The 19,589-nt window shown below is 42.1% G+C and overlaps 1 protein-coding gene across 1 annotated transcript; it reads right to left on the reverse strand.

Annotated features, from left to right (window-relative positions):
- Nucleotides 1–4,641: 4,641 nt before the first annotated feature.
- LOC140494523 (procathepsin L-like) lies at nucleotides 4,642–19,159 on the reverse strand. The gene is made up of 8 exons (XM_072593787.1): nucleotides 19,098–19,159; nucleotides 15,974–16,115; nucleotides 14,197–14,319; nucleotides 12,712–12,891; nucleotides 10,121–10,345; nucleotides 8,483–8,645; nucleotides 6,010–6,115; nucleotides 4,642–5,035 (listed from the first exon to the last, which is right to left on the reverse strand). Exons 2-8 carry the CDS (start codon nucleotides 16,103–16,105, stop codon nucleotides 4,936–4,938), a joined length of 1,029 nt encoding a protein of 342 aa, XP_072449888.1. The 5' UTR covers nucleotides 16,106–16,115; nucleotides 19,098–19,159; the 3' UTR covers nucleotides 4,642–4,935.
- Nucleotides 19,160–19,589: the final 430 nt, after the last annotated feature.

Raw genomic sequence — 19,589 nt, forward strand, 5'->3', positions numbered from 1 at the left:
GCCTGGAGCAAAACCCTCCCCAGCCCAGGGATCGGTCCATACTGGCCTGAAATACCTGCAAAAAAACCCAGCAATATTTGGAAACGAAAGTACTGGTCTTACTGGAGCACGGTTCTGAGGTGTACAATTCAATTTAATGCAGTTTACCATAGCCCAAGCATATTAAAGGGAACTTTCTGGAATCAGGGACCAGGAGGCTTCTGGGAAGGTACATTTCCCATTTAATTGAATTGGTTCGCTCCTATCCGTGGTTTCGGACTTCTGCTGTAGGTCTTGGAACATATCCCCTGTGGGTTGGGAGGGTCTACTGAATTTTTTTCTTTTATTGCAAAAGTATACTGTATTCATTAAAAGAATTGCCTTTATGTACATATCCAGGTACTAAAGCGATTCTGCACAGTCTTTGCACATAAAGAAAGCCAAACATTGGAATTTGAGATTCCCTGCAGTTGCAGACACCTAAAGCATTTCCTACTCATGCAGGACACTCACCTTGAGGCAAAGAGAGGGTCTGTGGCAGCTGGCTTAAGCTTATATGTAACCCTCAGCACAAAGGCCTGGATCTTGGAATGTGCTAGTCTACAACACTTGGTCGAAGTCAATTCTTTACACTGGAAGACAAACACATTTCAGGCACATCACAGGGTGTCGTTCACTGAATTGATGGTCCTCCAGGTGCACTCAATGTTTGTTTCAGAGTGTGTTCCAGAGAACAGCCTGAAGGCCACAGAGTCCTGCATCATGGGATAAACCTCAACAAGCATCACTACAAAAATCAATTGACGGGTAATCTAGCTCACATTTCAACATTTCACTGCGTAGCTTGTCAACCCAATAAGCAAAGTTGCATCACTTCACATCAAATGCTTAATTTTGTTGCTGTTTTGATGCTAAATGAACCATGAAATTGTGTCAAACATAGATTCAGTGATGACTATGCTGAAGTAGTTCAAATCAACAACTACATGAAAATTTGAGACAGGCTGCTTAAGAAATGTCAAAAACAAATCTGTTCAAAAATGAATGAGGGATAACGGGTGGAAATTACAGAGTGAATGAAAGCCCAGGCCAAAGTGTGTTGAGGTGTAAGTGAGAACAACATTCACTCTTAGGGGCCACAGCTAGCTCCTGCTTGTGGATGTAGACACTACAAAGTCAAGTACTGTAACCAGGCCACACACTAAACCATATGGATGTGATTAAATTAATGAGGTAAGCCTGAACTGAATTCAATGCAATGCCAAGACCCACAACAACACAATGCTGACTGGCAAAATATATTCTGATGAACCACAAACCACAAAATATGAAATGAAATGTGTTTCCGCTATGATTCAAACAACTACACAGCGAAAAGTGGCATTTAACTTTAGTCCCTTGTCCAATTTTGAATCTTTGAGTTACTTTGTTTATGATGTGCCCACTGTTTCAGTGAAAATTTATTCTTTGTTACTTAATTTCAAGAAAACTACGTTCTGAAATATCCCCTTAAATCGTCTGACAAACGATATCTTCTTTAACCTAATTTACTGGTTCACTATAGCAAGCTCTACTTCCAAGCATTTATAATTGCCCTTTCAAGCTGCACCAGATATACACGTGAGTTTAATTTCTTAATTACAAGAAGTAGTCTACCCTGGCTAGCATTTCTAAGCAGGCTAGCCCAAGGCACTGGTAGTAATCCCGAGATTCTCCTCTTTAACTTCTCTCCTAGCTCCCTGGATTCTGCTTTCAGGACCTCAACTCATTTTTTACTTATATTGTTGGTGCCTGTATGCACCAAGACAACTGACTGTTCACCCTCCTCTTTTAGAATGCTCTGCAGCCGACCAGTGACATCCCTGACCCGAGCACCTGGGAGGGAACATACCATCCGGGAGTCTCGTGTTTAGCCACAGAATCGCCTGTCTACTCCCCTCACAATAGAATCCCCTACGACTATGGCCCTAAGAGTCTTTTTCCCACCCTTCTGAACAGCAGTGCCTGCCATGGTGCCATGATCTTGGAAACTGCTGCCCTCCCCTGGTGAGCCATCTCCCCCAACAGTATCGAAATTTGCATACCTGTTTTGGAGGGAGATGACCACAGGGGACATCCTAGAGTGAATTATACAGTAAATGGAAGACCCTTGGGAAAAGTTGATGAACAGAGAGATCTTGGAGTTCAGGTCCATTGTACCCTGAAGGTTTCTGCACTGGTGGATAGATTTGTCAAGAAGGCATATAGTATGCTTGCCTTCATCGGACTGGGTATTGATTATAAGAGCTGGCCGGTCATGTTAAAATTGTACATGACATTGGTTCGGCTGCATTTAGAATACTGTGTACGGTTCTGGTCGCCACATTATCAAAAAGATGTGGACGCTTTGGAGAGGGTGCAGAGAAGGTTTATGAGGATGTTGCCTGGTATGGAAGGTGCTAGCTGTGAAGAGAGGTTGAGTAGGTTAGGTTTATTTTCATTAGAAAAAATGAGATTTAGGTGTCCTGATTGAGGTTTTCAAAATCATGAAGGGTATAGACAGGGTAGATATTCCAAGTAAATCTAGTCTAATTTGACAGCATTTGGCCCATATCCCTCTAAACCCTTCCTATTCATATACCAGTCCAGGTGCCTTTTAAATGTTGTAATTGTATCAGCCTCCACTACTTTCTCTCGCAGCTCATTCCATACACACACCACCCTCTGTATGAAAAAGTTGCCCCTTAGTTTCCTTTTAAATTTTCCCCCTCTCACCTTAAACCTATGCCCTGTAGTTTGGACTCCCCCACCCGGGAAAAAGAACTTCGCTATTCACCCTATCCATGCCCCTACTGATTTTATAAACTTCTTTAAGGTCACCCTTCAGCCTCTGATGCTCCAGGGAAAACAGCCTCAGTCTATTCAGCCTCTCCCTACAGCTCATACTCTCCAACCCTGGCAACATCCTTGTAAACCTTTTCTTAGCTCCTTTCAAGTTTAACAATGTCTTTTCTATCCCTGTGCCAATCAAATCAGGTGTAATTCTGACCTTCAATGATGAAAGCAAATTTGCAATGATGTCTCTTTCTGACAGGCATAGTCCAAAAATCATCAATTATAAATATCAAGTCCTGGAAAAGAGCTTGAAACTGTACTGATTGTAATGAGGTCCGGCATATGGACCTCATAAAATGGGATTCCCTGATTGGGGCTATTAATCTGGCCCAGTTAGGGAGCCCTGGCTGACAGAAATAACAGGTGTATCAGAGGTTCTGTTCACTGAGAGCTGACTCTGAGGGAGCTGGATCAGTGCCAAGGACTTTCCACATGTAAATAAAGGATGACATGGTGACGGGACACTGGCCTCCGTGGAGTTATTTCAATGGGCAGCAGTTAGCAAGTCTGATGTTTAAACTCTTCAGAGTAATTTATTGAGAGAGAGAGAGAGAGCTTTCAGCTTGATTTGCTTTAAGGGTTGCTTCTTACTGACTGCAAGATAAAACAATGTTGCAATAGCCATCCACATCTGGATCCGTGGTAGAGGCTGATGCTAGGCACAGCACTGAACCTATGGTTTTCAAAGTCTGTTCGTCTAACAATTAAGAGCCATAAAATTCACCTCTTATCTCTCTCAATAGTTCCATTGGACTCTTCTCCCAAAATTATTTGCTTTTCCAGTAAACAGCAAACACTCCACATTACAGTTACCTACTAATAATTACACCAAATTGTGCAATCTTCCTTGTCTGAACTTACTCTTGTAGGCAACGTCAGTCTGCAGCCTGACCAGATCAACTTGTGCATCCAGGAGGATTCTCAGGTGAGCACTTTACAATTTAAGCTTAGACACCTTGACAATGCTGTTACACTTGTTCATTAATTATACCAAGGTTTGTGAAGGTTTGTAGCTCAGGTTGAGGTTTAGGGTGTAGGTTTGCTCGCTGAGCTGTAGGTTTGATATCCAGACTTTCGTTACCTGGTTAGGTAACATCATTAGTGGCGACCTCCAAGTGAAGCAAAGCTGTTGTCTCCTGCTTTCTATTTATATCTTTCTCCTGGATGGGGTTCCTGGGGTTTCTGATGATGTCATTTCCTGTTCGTTTTCTGAGGGGTTGATAGATGGCACCTAGATCTGTGTGTTTGTTTATGGCGTTGTGGTTGGAGTGCCAGGCCTCTAGGAACTCTCTGGCATGCCTTTGCTTAGCCTGTCCCAGGACAGATGTGTTGCCCAGTCAAAATGGTGGCTTTTTTCATCCGTGTGTAGGGCTACGAGGGAGAGAGGGTCGCAAACACTACGTAAGACAAACAGACAGAAAGTTAGCCACCAGGATACACAAACACCAGCTAGCCACAAAAAGACACGACCCTCTCTCCCTCGAACAGGAAATGACATCACCACAAACCCCAGGAACCCCATCCAGGAGAAAGATATAAGTAGAAAGCAGGAGACAACAGCTTCGCTTGGAGGTCGCCACTGATGATGTTACCTAGCCAGGTAATGAAACGTCTGGATATCAAACCTACAGCTCAGGGAGCAAACCTACACCCTAAATTAATTATACCATTGGAATGATGAAAAACATTTTATATGTGCATTATTTTAAGATGTTTATCCTTTCAAATTAAACTAGATGTTTAATGCAAAAATCAAGACTTTTCCTTTGGAATAAACAGACTCTCGAAGTGATTACAGACAGTGTTTATTATATTGCTCGACATTAGCAGTACATGCAGATCATTGTCTCTCCACAAGCTGGAGAACAGAGTCACTCAGACATTACTGTGGTTACATGTATCAAACACACAATGACATTGGCCTTTATGAGAAGCTATAGAAATGTGCAGAAGCTGTTATTATTCCACTTTTTCAAATTGCAGCAGACAGTGAAAGCAATGGTGTCAATGAGTCAGCATCAGCAGCATTGGTTCCATCATTTAGGCAGAGTTCAATGAAGCTCTGGTTTAACACATGGCTCTTTACACGATTGGATAAACCCCATAATTGGCAATTCCACACATATTCTGAACATCCTTAGCCATTTTGATGTAACCTTCATCACCCCAACCAGTTCCCCAGCTAGAAAATTAGAAAAAAAAGAGTAAATATCACAATTCTATAGTGGCTGATTAGAGAACTGGAGATTTTTATGTTAAAAATGTATAGATTCTGATAGGATCTGGTTCTAATGTTTAAACAATGGGAGATTAGCATCCCAACCTGACCAACCCCAAACATCCCTGTAGCCTGCACTTTCCCATGGCTAATCCACCTATCTGCATATCCCTCGACACTATGGGTAATTTAGCATGGCCAATCCACCTAACCTGCACATCTTTGGACTGTGGAAAGAAACTGGACACCTGGTGGAACCCCATGCAGATGCAGGGAGAACGTACAAACTGGAATCAGATTGAGTCCCTGGCATTGTGGGGTAGCACTGCTAACCACTGAGTCCTTGTGCCACCCCACGTCGTACAGTTCAACCACTCTGTGTGGTCACGGTTTCTCAAACTCTACCCCACTCTGGGTAAGGAGATTGTTTCTGAATTTCTGATTGGATCTAATAATGACTCTGTCCTATTTATGACTCCTGGTTTAGAACACCCCTATAAGTCTGAATGACTTTTAGAGAAGGAATTCTGCCAACTTTACTCAGTGTGGCCTGCATACAACTTCGGAGCCACAGCAGTGTGGTTGACTCTTAATTGCCCACTGGGCAATAAATGCTGGTCTATCCAGTGAAGCCCTCATCCTCTGAACGAATAAAGAAAAGAAAAATTCTCTTTGCCCATTTTATCAAGGTTTCCATCATCTTAAAGATCGCTATTGAAGAAAAGAGCTCCAGCCTTTTCTGATAAATATATCCTATCTGTTCTAGTCATTCTTGTGAATTTTTATGCAGCTTTCCCAGGCTCTTTGGACAGTCGTTAGCAAATGAGAATTTTGACTGATGTTTCCCTCCCTAGCCCAGGAACACTGGGAGTAAATCCAGTGCTCTTGTCACTCCCCAAGCTCTGATTAGCTGTTTGCTATTTTTATGAAGTACATACCTGTTTTTAACCAGCCAATATTTCTGTCTATTGTCTGTTCCAAATCCGACCACCAGCATTGCATGGTTTGGAAGATGTTTCGTGCAATTTTGATTATAATAAATTCCTGTAAGATGACATGATCTTTAATATGGTACCATCGTAAAATGTATAATTATTAATTCCTTGCACATTTGTTGATCAAACATTTCACATGATGAGTCCATAGATCAATTTTTTTCTCACTCAAAGGATAAATATGCAAATTTCATGTAGGAAAGCATTAACCATGAGTTTGAGGCAGGAAGAAAACAAGCACATTGCTTGGCAAAAAGTTGTCTAAACAATAAATTGCTCATTTTAAGAAAAAAATAATAAAGGTGGCTATTACAAGTGACAGACGACAGAGTTAATTAATAAAACCTTTGTATTCTTTTTTTCTCAAAGGCAGAGTTGGAGAGAGGGAGAGGTATTAGCCTCAGTGAGGCTACCTTGTTGTGGCATGGACTGAGGCTGAGCTAAAGAGTTGGATTTAGTTAACACTGTCCTTGTGGTCATCTTTACTGGTGTATACTTTATGGGCTGCTCTCAGCAGAATTCATACGAGATCGGGTCAGATCCTTTTAGCCTCGGACTTCCCAGCCCAGCTAATGTATTGGCTTTTGGAGAGGGTGAACCACTCTCTCTCCCAAAACATCTCCCCTCTCTCTCACACACATACCCTCCTTTTTAATTCGTGTACACACCTTCCTGTTGCTGACAAGCACCCTTCTCTATCATAGACATTTTGCTCATGACTTTCCAAACATCTCTTCCTCTCTCTCATTCCCTCATAGATACACACAAACACCCCCTTTCTCACTCTCATGCATATACTTCCTCACACTCACTCACTCTTCCCCTCCCACACTCCTTCATAAACACTCGATTTCTCACATACACACACTCACCCTGTCTCTCACTCACACTCTTTCTAACACTCTCTCACACTGTTCCTCTCATTTTCTTTCCCTGACCCTCTCACATTCTTTCACTCTCTTACAACCGTCCTCTCTCAGACAATCTCTCCACACTTTCACACACTCCTCCTCTCTTTCACACATTCACCCCCTGTCACACACTTACCTTATCTCACTCTCTCTCTCAAACACTTATTTCTTATACACGTTCTCACACTCCCTCTTTTACACTTCCTTACACTCAAGCACTCATATAGCTTCTCTGTCTCACAATTTTTCTCTCACGCTTTCTTTCACACACACTGTGTTTCTTATATGCACTCCTCCACACTCATGTCCACACTCTGCTGATCAAGGTGCCTCACCGCCATCTTGTTGTGGGGGTTGCTGTGAGTTTACTCTGCTCTACCCCAGCTCCCAAACCAGGGAGCCCTTTACCCACACAGGGACACCTAACCTTGCACTTGCTATCTGTCACAATCCTGCAGACTCAGCAACACGGCTCCAGTGTTCACACTTCAAGTTGGATGAAGCCTTGGAGCTTCACACTGCTAGCTTTTTGTTTCATCTTCATGGGATTGAAATGTAGGAACATGGAAAACAGAAGTAGGCCATTCAGCCCTTTGAGTCTGCTCAATACAGTGATGGCTGATCATCTAACTCAGTCTCCTGTTCCCAATTTCTCTCCATACCCTTTGATCCTTTTATCCCAAAGAACAATCTCTAACTCCTTGTTGATAACATTCTCTGTTTTGCCTCAACCATTTTCTGTGGCAGAGAATTCGGCCAGCTCATCATTCTCCAGGTGAAGCTAGCTCTCCTCATCTCAGTCCTCTCTTTAGGGCTATTAGGTGAATGAAATGAATGTTTCAGGATGTGGGAGCAGATACCTTTGCTCATGTTGAACTTTTCGCAGCACTCAATCCAGATCCTTGGACGAAACTACTGGCATTGATCATGACAGCTTCCTGCTCCTTCTGCCTCACCAATGTCTAATTGGCACCACTGCTTCAATTACTGAAGGGGACCACCATTCCCAAATGTAAACAAGCTGCCTAGAAATGTGGTAACTATTGAAAGATCTCCATTTTATTGGGAAGTAGATTTTGGTCAGCACACTGCAGTTAGTGTAGTTTCAAGATACACAAATCTCAGATTCCTTCCTGGTAGTTCCTTGACTTATCCATTCCTACTCGTCTGCAGGAAGGCACCTCTCCTTCCCCTGTCGTCCTCCTGCACCAAGGTCTCCAGTTTATGAGCAGGCTATGTATGGGAGTGAGACTATTGCTCACCTCCATTTCTGTACTCAGTTACAAATCTGATCCAATCCCATAGGACTGGACTGCATGTAAGCACAGGGGCTGGTAAAACATCAGTGAAGGAAAGAGGTTTGGCAGTTTCCATTCTAAAATAGAATTAATAATAAAAGTAATTGGCAGAGAATACAAATGAATGTATGATTTTTAGTCCTGTATTTGTATAGAATTGGTCGATAAGCCAACTGATATACATCATTAAGAGTTTCTGTTTCTTACCACTGCGATACAACTGGAAATCCCTCTGGCTTGCATCAACAGCAATGGATACTGGTCCAATTCTTTCTACCACTCTTGCTAAATATTTTTCTCCTCTTATGACAAAAGCATAGTGTCTGATCATTGCAGCGGTCTTGTTTGGCATAAATTTGCATTCCTCGTCCTAAATGTTAAAGAAAATTCATACCACGTCATATTTTTCCAAGTACTAGTGATATTTTTACAGCATTGTTAATAGCTGATCTTCAAACACTGCTTCAATTACTGAAGGTGACCACCTTTCCCAAATGTAAACAAGTCGCCTAGAAATGTGGTAACTATTGAAAGATCTCCATTTTATTGGGAAGTAGATTGTGGTCAGCACACCGCAGTTAGTGTAGTTTCAAGATACACAAATCTCAGATTCCTTCCTGGTAGTTCCTTGGCTTATCCATTGCTCCCTAAAACTACAGTCAGTGTAACTTTAGTGTGGGAAAACAAATAGATGCAATTCTGAGGGACAGAGTTAATCTGCGTTCGGAGACGCAGGGATTAATCACGAACAGTCCAGCATGGTTTTTGTTAAGGGGAGGTTATGTCTGATTAACTTTTTGAATTTTTCAAAGAGGTTTATAGATGAGGACAATGTTTCTGATGTAGTCTGCTGGACTTTCAGCAAGGCTTTTGATAAGTTTCACATGGAGGATTGAGAGCGAAGGTCAGAGCCCATTGGATCAAATTCAATGGATTGGATCCACAATTGGCTGCGCAGCAGAAACTAGAGGGGGATAGCTGAGGGGTGTTTTTGTGACTGGAAGCCTGTGTTCAATGGATTTCTCAGTGATGGGGGCCCTGATGTTTGTGGTGTATTTAAATGATTGAAATTTGAATGTAGGAGGGTTTTTCAGGAAGTTCGCGGATAATACAAACTTTTTGGGGTGATAGATAGTGAGGTTGATCGCTTTAGATCACAGGAGAATTTGGACAGGCAGGTCAGTGACAAGAGGAATTGGATCTGGGTGCATGTGAGGTGATCTATTGATCAGGATAAACAAGGCAATGGAATGCATGATAAACAGTAGGACCCTAGAAAACACAGTGGGACCTCAGTGTTCATGTCTGCTGGTCCCTGAAGACAACAAGACAAGTGGATAAAGTAATTAAGAAGGTATTTGGGATACTTGCTTTATTAGCTGAAGCATAGAATTTAAGAGTAGAGAGAGGAGGCAGGAACCGTATAAAAATGTTGTGGCAGTATCTGTTGTTGGGGTGGTGTACATTCCCCAGACCACGTACAGAACATGCTGAATGGTCTGATTCAGCTGACTGTCACATCAACGTGCTGGCTCACAGAATGGTGAACATCATTCACAGGAACGTAAACACTCCAAACTCCTCACTCCCACTGCCTGAGTGGAGATTTGGGAGATCAATATAAGATAAGGGAGACATAAGAAGGAAAGCTGGCTCTCCCCTGAAAGATGATATCCTTTTAGTATTCCCAATGTTGATTGTATGGTGACACTGGCTGAAACCTGGGAGCAGATTCTCAGGGAAGGATGGATACAAAGTAGGATATCAGCTTGCTTTTGATTGGCACTGGGCTCCATTTCTAACATCATGAACGTGAACCTGAAAATGCATTCAGAAGTGATTTACCGATGCAAGGTAAGGATAATCTGCAGCAGAATTGATGCCATGACTTTTGACTACATATTCAAATGCGTGTGACATCCATCCACCTCTACATCCATGAGTTCCATACTCCGTGCTGCAGTCAACTAGATTCTGTTCACTAAGAGAAACGAGTTGCTTGTGTCTTTCAAACCACTGTCCTTCGATGGCTCCAGTTGCACTGAAAGCCCAGCATGAACCGCAGTGTCCCTGGTAATGACAGAAATACAATCACATTAAAAATATTAAAAATAAAATTAAAATCTTCCTTCCATCTATTGTCAGTGGAGTAAGGTCAGTTCCTCCTCCTTCTGTAGTTTACATGTGAGAGTCCGAGTAGTAGCAATTGAAGGGCAGTTTATCTTTCGAAGTGTGTCACGATTGTGTAGGTTAGGTATATTAGTCAGGGGCAAACGTGGAGTAATAGAGTAGGGGATTGGGTCTGGGTGGGTTAGTCTTCAGAGTGTCGGTATGGACTTGTTGGGCCGAATGGCCTGTTTCCACAGAGTAGGGATTGTATTAAAAAATATTTAAAAGATTGATGACAAAATAATTTAGTAAGAAGGTTTAGGAATGGATTCAGAGTAAATTTGCACACTGCTTGTTACCCAGGCTTCCATCAACTTAAGTCGGAAGTTGTTCCAACTGCTTTAGTTTGAGCTCAGCGTTGCATGAGTATTGGTTTTGGAAGAGTTGATGTTGAATTTGTATTAAGCTCCACTCATCTGATGATGTCACCCAGTTTTGGATGGGGAATCAATCAGTATGGCACAAGGGCAGAAGTTTCTCTTAATTTCCTTAAGTAATTATGTCTAACTAGTTAATGTAAAACGTATCCGCTATTATCATCCAATAAACTACCTTGTTTAGACTCAATAGTCGTCTTCCTGCTACCACTGATAGTTAGACAGGTCCTTAGACTAAGCAGAGAAAGAAGGATTTAGGAGCACCCCAAATCAAGCAGTTAACTGCATGACATGTTACTGAAGGAGCAACAGGGAGGATGAGAGTTTCTCGGATTGTACATTGCAGGAAGTGGTCAGTCAACGCAGCCAGACTTAATGATACAGGATCAGTGTTCATTTGGAAGAATACAGAATGGCAAGATGCACAAGAGTTTTTGGAATGTGCCACTGTGAAATCGTTACTCAGTGTTTGAGATGGCTGGGAGCAGCGTTATCTTGAGGGAGCTCAGCCCTGACGTTTGCATTAGTAATAAAGGGACCTCAGAGAACAGGAACATAACCATTACTGGAGATTAGATTAGATTACTTACAGTGTGGAAACAGGCCCTTCAGCCCAACAAGTCCACACCGACCCACCCAAGCGCAATGCACCCACACCCATTCCCCTACATTTACCCCTTCACCTAACACTGCAGGCAATTTAGCATGGCCAATTCACCTACCCTGCACATTTTTGGACTGTGGGAGGAAACTGGAGCACCTGGAGGAAACCCACGCAGACACGGGGAGAATGTGCAAACTCCACACAGAGAGTCACCTGAGGCGTGAATTGAACCCGGGTCTCTGGCGCTGTGAGGCAGCAGTGCTAACCACTGTGCCACCGTGCCGCCCACATTGCACAGTTATCAGGAGTCCCAAGTGATATATTGCCTCACTGATGTCAAAGTAAAGAACAATATGAAGGATAATCTACCTGGGAAGTGAATGACCCAGAAACTGTGATGCTTGTTTGCACAACCACCCTGAGTGAGCAGGTATTTCGGATCCAAAGCCAGATTTTTAGGTACTACGGAGCAAATTAAAAAGTAGGGCTTCATGAATAGTAATTTCAGGACGAATCTTCCCACTTGTGAAAGCAGGAATAAGAGGCAAAGGATCGATGAGTGGCTTTGATCATGTGTGCAGAAAGGGAAGCCTTCAGATTTCTGAGGCTATGGCAATCAGGTCTGGTTCAGGAGGTGCCTATACCTAGAGGGATGAGCATGTTCTTGAATAGAGATTGGGCACGGTAATAGTAGGAATATTGGCATTGCATCTCGAAAAAGTGTCAATGTTGAGTTTTGCCAGGTTGGACCTGAATGTTTAATTTTGTAGTTAAAAATCACGCAACGCCATGTATAGTCCAACAGGTTTAATTGGAAGCAGAAGCTTTTCAACCACCTGATGAAGGAGCAGCACTCCGAAAGCTAGTGCTTCCAATTAAACCTGTTGGACTATAACCTGGTGTTGTGTGATTGTTTAACTTTGTACACCCCAGTCCAACACCAGCATCTCCAAACCATTTATTTGGTATGTTAGAATGCAACATGTACATTTGGATTTTAAAATTTATCCCAGTAACTTAATAAAGCTTTTAAACTTTGACAAATAACATCAGATGGTCTCTTAATCAAAAGAACGAACATCAACATAGACACTCACACTATGGTTCAATGCTTCACCAATCGCTAACCCACATACACAATTGCAATGAATGGTCAGGACAGGCTTTTCTGGGTGACTGGATCTAAAAATGAAGTTGAATTATCTTTACCGATTTCTACAAGCTCACCATGACTTTCAGATTTTTTTCACTTAATAATTCCTAGAAGGATTCCTAATGGTTATTACCTGGTTTTTCACTGGAGTGACAAATCCTTTTGTACGCCAGTCGATTGTCAGATCATCATTATTTTCATCTTCATTAGATTCCTCATCATTTATGTCATCATCAGATTCATCAACTTCATGCGCATTATCAGCATCTACTGGCCGGAATCCGTTCATGATTTCATTGAACTCTTCATTGGTCTAGAAAATCAGACACATGACCATTTATTAATGAAGGGATTGGAGTTTACTGGAGAATATACAAAATGAGGATCGATGACCTCACTTCGCTACATCCTACACTTTCACTGAATTTAGCAAATAGGCAGATCAAAGCAGCGATGACACTCCAAACTTGAACAATGCTTGAAGAATGCAGGAAATTAAGCAACTCTCCATTCTCTCAAGGTCAGTATAAAACAAAATGGAGAGCCTGAAGGTGATATAATATTTCCCTAGTCTATGGTGCAACAGCCAAAATCGGAGCAGTGATTATTCATGAGCCCCATAATGTGAGAAATTATTTGATCATCTTTACTGGCAATTAAAACCTTACAGATCACTTTTGCTGTGAAGGGGGTGGGTCAAATATCCACCATGATGGCTGAGGCTATTGGTGTTTAACTGAATCACCCTGATAAAGAGGGTCACTGTGAGGCTGGTCTGATTCCCTAGTCTTAGTTAGCACTGCAATGGAGTTGGTCTCAGGACCTTTAATTTAGCGGAAAAAAAGGCAGTGTTCCTCATTCCAATCACACTGGGAGATGGCTGTTCGACAAGGGTCATGTTTGATACCATCCATTGTCAAATATCCTACCAAAATGAATTGTTGAGGTTCACACTTCAACCTGAGGGAACAGAGGTATCCAGGGACCAGTTTGCATTAAGTTTTTTTGCTTGGAAGGGGGAAGGGTGCAATATTTCAGACTTAACCTTTACTCACTTTCACAATCTAATTTTTGCTCAACAATTTTCAGTGAGTTTTATGACAAGAAATGATATTAGGATCTAAACTGATCCCGATGACAAGTTTTAGTCCTTACTGTGGGAGGTGACGGTCAGGGAGAAATTCAGGCAGAAGGCTATCCCTTCATTTTGAAATTGTCTCTGAGTTTGACACAGGTGAACCCGTCCCCTGCTTAATATTTGGAAAGTACAATGGTGCCCCAGCCTATGGGACTGGCTATTTGACAAGAGCAAACAAACAAAAAGGGATGTACAATGGAAAGGAGAATATATTTTGCCAGAAACATACATTGGTGAGGGAGGTGAGATACTTCCGAGAATAGGGCACTGGAAAAGCACAGGGGGCTCATTCCTGGTTAAGGGCTTTTGCCTGAAACCTCGATTCTAATCTCCAACATCTGCAGCCCTCACTTTAGCCTAGGGGGGATTCTTCGTTAAAATGAGGTGTTGTGATATCACTGACCATATCACACCTCATTCAGTAACAGAACCACAATAACCAGCATCTCATAGATTTCACAATATACATCATGTACAAACCATATCTCCAAACTGGTTCATTCCCACAGTAAATGTGCGTTTTCCCATTGAGTACTCCAGGTTGTGTTGTTCAATGAATCTCATATTGTCCTCCCATATCATTCTCCTGTAGTTCTCTTCATCCTGAATAAAAAAATCATAGAATAGCTTTAAAAATCCCTGTGTGAAACTTGAATAACAGTTTTCAGTCTGGTTTCTATCCTCCCATCCAGGTCGGAGAAGCTGCCCTAATTCCCCTTTCCCTAACCACACACAGAGCAAAACCTGTCTGAACTCCCAGAGCAGCAAGGTCAAAATCTTAGAAGCAAATTAGTGCAGATGCTGGAATCTGAACTGAAAATAAAAAGTGCTAGAAATCACAGCAGGTCAGACAGCATCCACGGAGAGAGAGCAAGCTAACATTTTGAATCTAGATGTCATGACATGTGGAGGGGACAGCATTTATGCTACAGTTTGGGGAAGTGGAGTTTTGGGGGTAGTGGGTGTAGGGTGCTGCTGGACATAATGTCCTTAAATGAATAATACAAAACAGTGAAACAATACAGTTCATGCATTTCTCAAATTATATTTGGTCTGCCCTACTCCATTCATTCTGGAGGCATGCTGGGATTTATGTGCACACTGACAATGTCAATATATTTGAAAAGAGATTGAGTCTGAAGCTGCTTGAGTTATGTTTATGGTTTCCCTGGCAACTTCAACACGGGCTTCAATGGATTTGCTGTAAACTGAGTTCCCCAAGGGTTAGATATGTTGCCCTCCCTGAGGCAAGTTCATTTGGTGAGATGGCGCCAGTTGGGGAATCCACTACTTCCTTAACGTCCTGAGGAAATACAGGGCAGCAAGACACAACATTAGGCTTTCTGCATTGACACTTGTTGAAACCCTTATACAGAGAGCCATACACTTGTATTTGCTGCAGATTGTCCTCTGTCTGCGAGCCCATACCATTCCCAATTACCTACGGGGCCTACATTTCAAGTGGGGGCCTTACTGGCACCAGGCAACACCTTGCCGGTCTCCACATGGAAGTTCTGCTCCCTCGCCCTTAATCCCATGAATGTCTCGTGCTGCCCAGATAAGTGTCTGTCTAACATTCAATTCAGCGAATCTCTTGAACGTAAATGTTGCAGGAGCCTCTCAGCAGTTCTACAGCCTGTTGGTAAGAGCATTGTCACCTCCACAAATGGGGCGGTGATGGCCTAGTGGTACCATCACGGGATGGTTAATTCCAAGACTCCACGCGTATTCGAGGGATTGGGTTCGAATCCTGCTGTGGTAGATGGTGAAACTTGGGCTCAATAAAAATCTGGAATTAAGGCTGTAATGATAACAATTGCTGCATGTTGGGAGAAATCCATATGGTTCTTCAGGGAAGGAAATCTACATATGATTCCAGAGCAATGTTGTTGACTCTTATCTGCTCTCTGGGCAATTAGGGATGGGAAATAAATGCGAACCTCACTATTGACGCCCACATCCCATGAAGGAGTGAAAAGATCTTCAGCCATAAGTCTTTGCTGTTTCATTATGAGTTCGGTCAGTTCTCTATTGGAGGTAGAAACTGAGAGAATTTCAGGATCAATATCTTTCCGTTCTCATCCATTCCGTATTCCATTCATCCATTCTGTTCCATATCCATTTCACCTAGCAGGTGTCTCTCACATTAACTGCAACTAAGAATTCTCAATATCTGTCAAGTGTGTGGAAACCCTTCCCTTCAGAGGGAGTTAAATACTCGGATTGCATTCTGTACAGGAGCAAATTCTCCTTTTACCTTGGTGTACTGCTTCCCATGCTGTGATTTCCAGTTCTTCCAGTCTTCATCCAGTGCCGAATCAAATGTGTGTCCTGAGGCCGCAGCCAGGGTAGACACCACTACACAGCCCAGAATCAGAGTAAGCTTCATGGTGGACAATCTAATGGAGTGAAGCCAATGGGTATATACGTGAAGTGGATAATATTAATTGATTACAATGGAAAGAGCTGCTTGATAAAGCACAATAAACACAAATAATACTGTCAGCTTTCCTGAGGAAGGATGCTCTTGCTCTCGAGGCAGTGCAGCGAGGGTTTACTAGGCTCATTCCGGGGATGACGGGGCTGACGTATGAGGAGAGATTGACTAGGTTAGGATTGTTTTCACTGGATTTCAGACGAGTGAGGGGGGTTTCTCATAGAGACTTATAAAATGCTAACAGGACCAGACAAGGTAGCAGCAGGAAGGATGTTCCTGATGATGGGTGCATCCAGAACTGGGGTCACAGTCTGAGGATTCAGGATGGACCATTTAGGATGAAACAGAGTTTCCCTGGTGTTCTCTGAGTTTTTTGCAACAACAAAAAGCTGGTTTTGAAAATGTGAACCAACTGGATTTTTTTTTATCAACCAACAATTTGCCACTTAATGGGTGCATATAGTGATACGAGTGCTTCTGACTAGAATGGAGTAAGTTGGGTGTACATTTTCACTTACTGTCCTTTCCTCTTGAGAAAAAAACTGTCCTATCTAGCTTTACCTATGTGTTGCTCCAGTTGTGTAGTTACGTGGTTTATTCATTACTGTTCTCCGAAGTATTCCAGGGACCTATCTGCTGTATTTGAGAGGCTAGGCATGCACGTTGCCTCAGAAATGCTCCCATTTCCAAAATAAAATTTAAAAGGAACAGTGTTACCTTGATGGGCAATCTAATGAAGCAAAACCAATGGTTTTAAAAACAGAGTGCTAGTGAGAAGCAGAATGGAACACCAGCCTCTGAGAACTAGATTGTGATATTTGATGGTGAGTGTAGACTATGCCAGTTATTATATCCACTCACTAAGCTCACTGTTACCTACTACTCACTCGCCTCACTGTTACCTACCCACTCACTATACTCACTGTTAAATAGGACAGCACATTGGGATTATGTTAACGTCACAGCTCCTGGGTTTGATTCCAGCCCTGGGTGACTGTCTGTGTGGAGTTTGCACGTTCTCCCAGTACCTGCGTGGGTTTCTGCCGGGTGCCGTGGTTCTCTCCCACAAACTGAAGATCATAGAATCGTAAAATCTCTACAGCATGGAAGCAGGCCATTTGGCCCATCAAATCCACATCAACCCTTTGAAGACCATCTCACCCAGATTCACCCCAACTCCCATCACCCTATCCCCACAACCCTGCATTTCCCATGGCTAATCTACCTAGTCTGCACATCCCTAGGTGCTATGGGTTATTTAATCTGGCCTATCCACCCATCCTGCACATCTTTGAAGCAGATTCGATGGGCTGAATGGCCCTTTTCCACAGTGTAGGGATTTTATGATCCTTTTATATATTAACTACGTATGTTATGGAGCAAATCACCAAGGTTATTTCTTCCCTTAAAACCTCTAGCATCAAGGGAGCAAGAGCAGCAGTGCCTTGTGTATAACCCCCAACTCCACACTGTCCTCCCAGTCCCACACCAACCTGACCTGGACATATATTGCTGCTCTGTTGTCAGTGTCATTGTCTCAAGAAGCCCTAAGACCATTGTGGGTCACCACCAGGATTGCAGTAGTTTCAGTAGAAGGTCACTACTTCATTAGCAACCTCTTAGCAACCATTTGGACTCAGAGAAATGTCAGCTCCCATCGTAGCTTCTTGTGCCACCTCCCTTATGATTGTAATTACACTAAGCTCCACCCACTTCACATCCTGATTTACAAGTATTTCTGGAACGTTTTTTTAATGTTCTCTGTAATGAAGACAAAAGCAAAATATTTGTTTGTTTCGTCCACCATTTCCTTATTATCTGTGAACAACTCCTTATTCTCACTCTCTAACAGCCTGCATTCACTTTACCTACCTTTTTTCCTTGACAGATGTCCTTTTAGAAACTCTATTCAGTTTTACATTTCCAACTAAATTTGTCTCATGTCTAAATTATTCCTTCGAATTAACCTTTTAGCTATTCTCTGCTTTTCTTTGTATTCTGACCTGCCACTCATCTTTGTTCAGGTCTCTGCTTTTTCCTTACCCCTTTCCCTAACTTTGTCAGTTAACTGCAAATGGTAGGTTCTCCCTTTAGCACTTTTTAATGGTAGGAATATAGTTATTCTGAGTGTTCTGAAATATCCCCTTAAATATCTACCATTGTATCTGCATTATGATCTCTGCTTTCTAGAAGTGCCTTAACTCTGAGGTTAACAGTTCTGAGGTTATCAATTAATCCTATCACATTGCACAAAAGTGCTTCTAATATAATCTACCCATTGGTCAGTTCCAAATATTGCTTCTCTAAGAAACCATCTTTAAAGCATTCCATGAACAAATCATTTAGGCTACCACTGCCAATCTAATTCTTTCAGACTATATATAGATTAAAGTCACCTAAGATTATTGCTGTCTGCATTAACACAAACATTTTTTTCTTGTCTGTTTTGTCCCACATTATGGTTACTGTAAGGGACCTGTAGACCACTCACACTACTAACTTTCTTCTGCTATCCCTCACCTCCAACCAAACCAATTCTTCATTCTGATCTCCTGAAACAAGTGCATCTCTAATGCACAAATACGTCTTTAATTACCAGTGATCTTTACCTGGCTTCCTATTGTTCTTGAAAGTTACATATATCTCAATATTCAGGTACCAATTCTTTTCATCCTGCAGCCATGTCGGCATAATAGCTATAAAGTCATGACTATTTTGTTCAATGTGTTCCATCAATGCATTTACTTTGCTATGAGTTCTATGCAAACTCAGAAAGCCTTTAGTAGAGAAGAGGAGAATCTCATTCTTCATATATTGACACTGAAGAATTTATACCCTGATCTTTCAAGAACTAGATACAGCATGCACAGCAGTCCATCAAATTTAATAACCAATTAATGAAGATTAGAAAGATTGAACCCAAACATTGTATTCGCAACCTCACCTTGAAGTGATCGTCCAAGTGCAGCTCCCCAGATATCAAGTGGACTCCCACATTATATAGACACAACCTTGCAGGAGCCATCCCCTTGGACCTGTTACAACATCAGTGATTGGGAAATGGGCAGCAGTAATAAACGAATGAAGTGTGAGTGTTTAATGTCTTTAAGAATATTGCTTAAGAATCAAATTCCCTTTTTAAAAAAGGATCCATATCCTTGAATTCCAATGATTTGAATTGTATCATTTTATTGATTTTTGATTAGTTTTCTATTTATCTTGATCTCTGGGTAAGTGTCAAGCTGCACTGAATCATAGAATCTCTACAGTGTGGAAGCAGCCCATTCGGCCCATTGAGTTCACACTGACCCTCCATAGAGTCTCGCACCCAGAACCAACCCCCAATCCATAACCCTACATTTCCCAGGGCCAATTCACCTAACCCGCACCTCTTTTGTCTGTGGAAGGAAATTGGAGCAAACCCACACAGATACAA

The sequence above is a fragment of the Chiloscyllium punctatum genome, chromosome 24 (assembly GCF_047496795.1).
Source record: "Chiloscyllium punctatum isolate Juve2018m chromosome 24, sChiPun1.3, whole genome shotgun sequence".
Lineage (NCBI taxonomy): Eukaryota > Metazoa > Chordata > Chondrichthyes > Orectolobiformes > Hemiscylliidae > Chiloscyllium > Chiloscyllium punctatum.

Excerpts from the sequence above, each read along its gene's own strand:
- LOC140494523 (XM_072593787.1), bottom strand. The coding sequence starts at position 16,105 with ATGAAGCTTACTCTGATTCTGGGCTGTGTAGTGGTGTCTACCCTGGCT. Across the intron at positions 8,646-10,120 it reads ATTATCCTTACCTTGCATCG|GACGAGGAATGCAAATTTAT; the intron begins GTAAATCACTTC and ends TTTAACATTTAG. Across the intron at positions 6,116-8,482 it reads TTTCCAGTTGTATCGCAGTG|GAATTTATTATAATCAAAAT; the intron begins GTAAGAAACAGA and ends GTCATCTTACAG.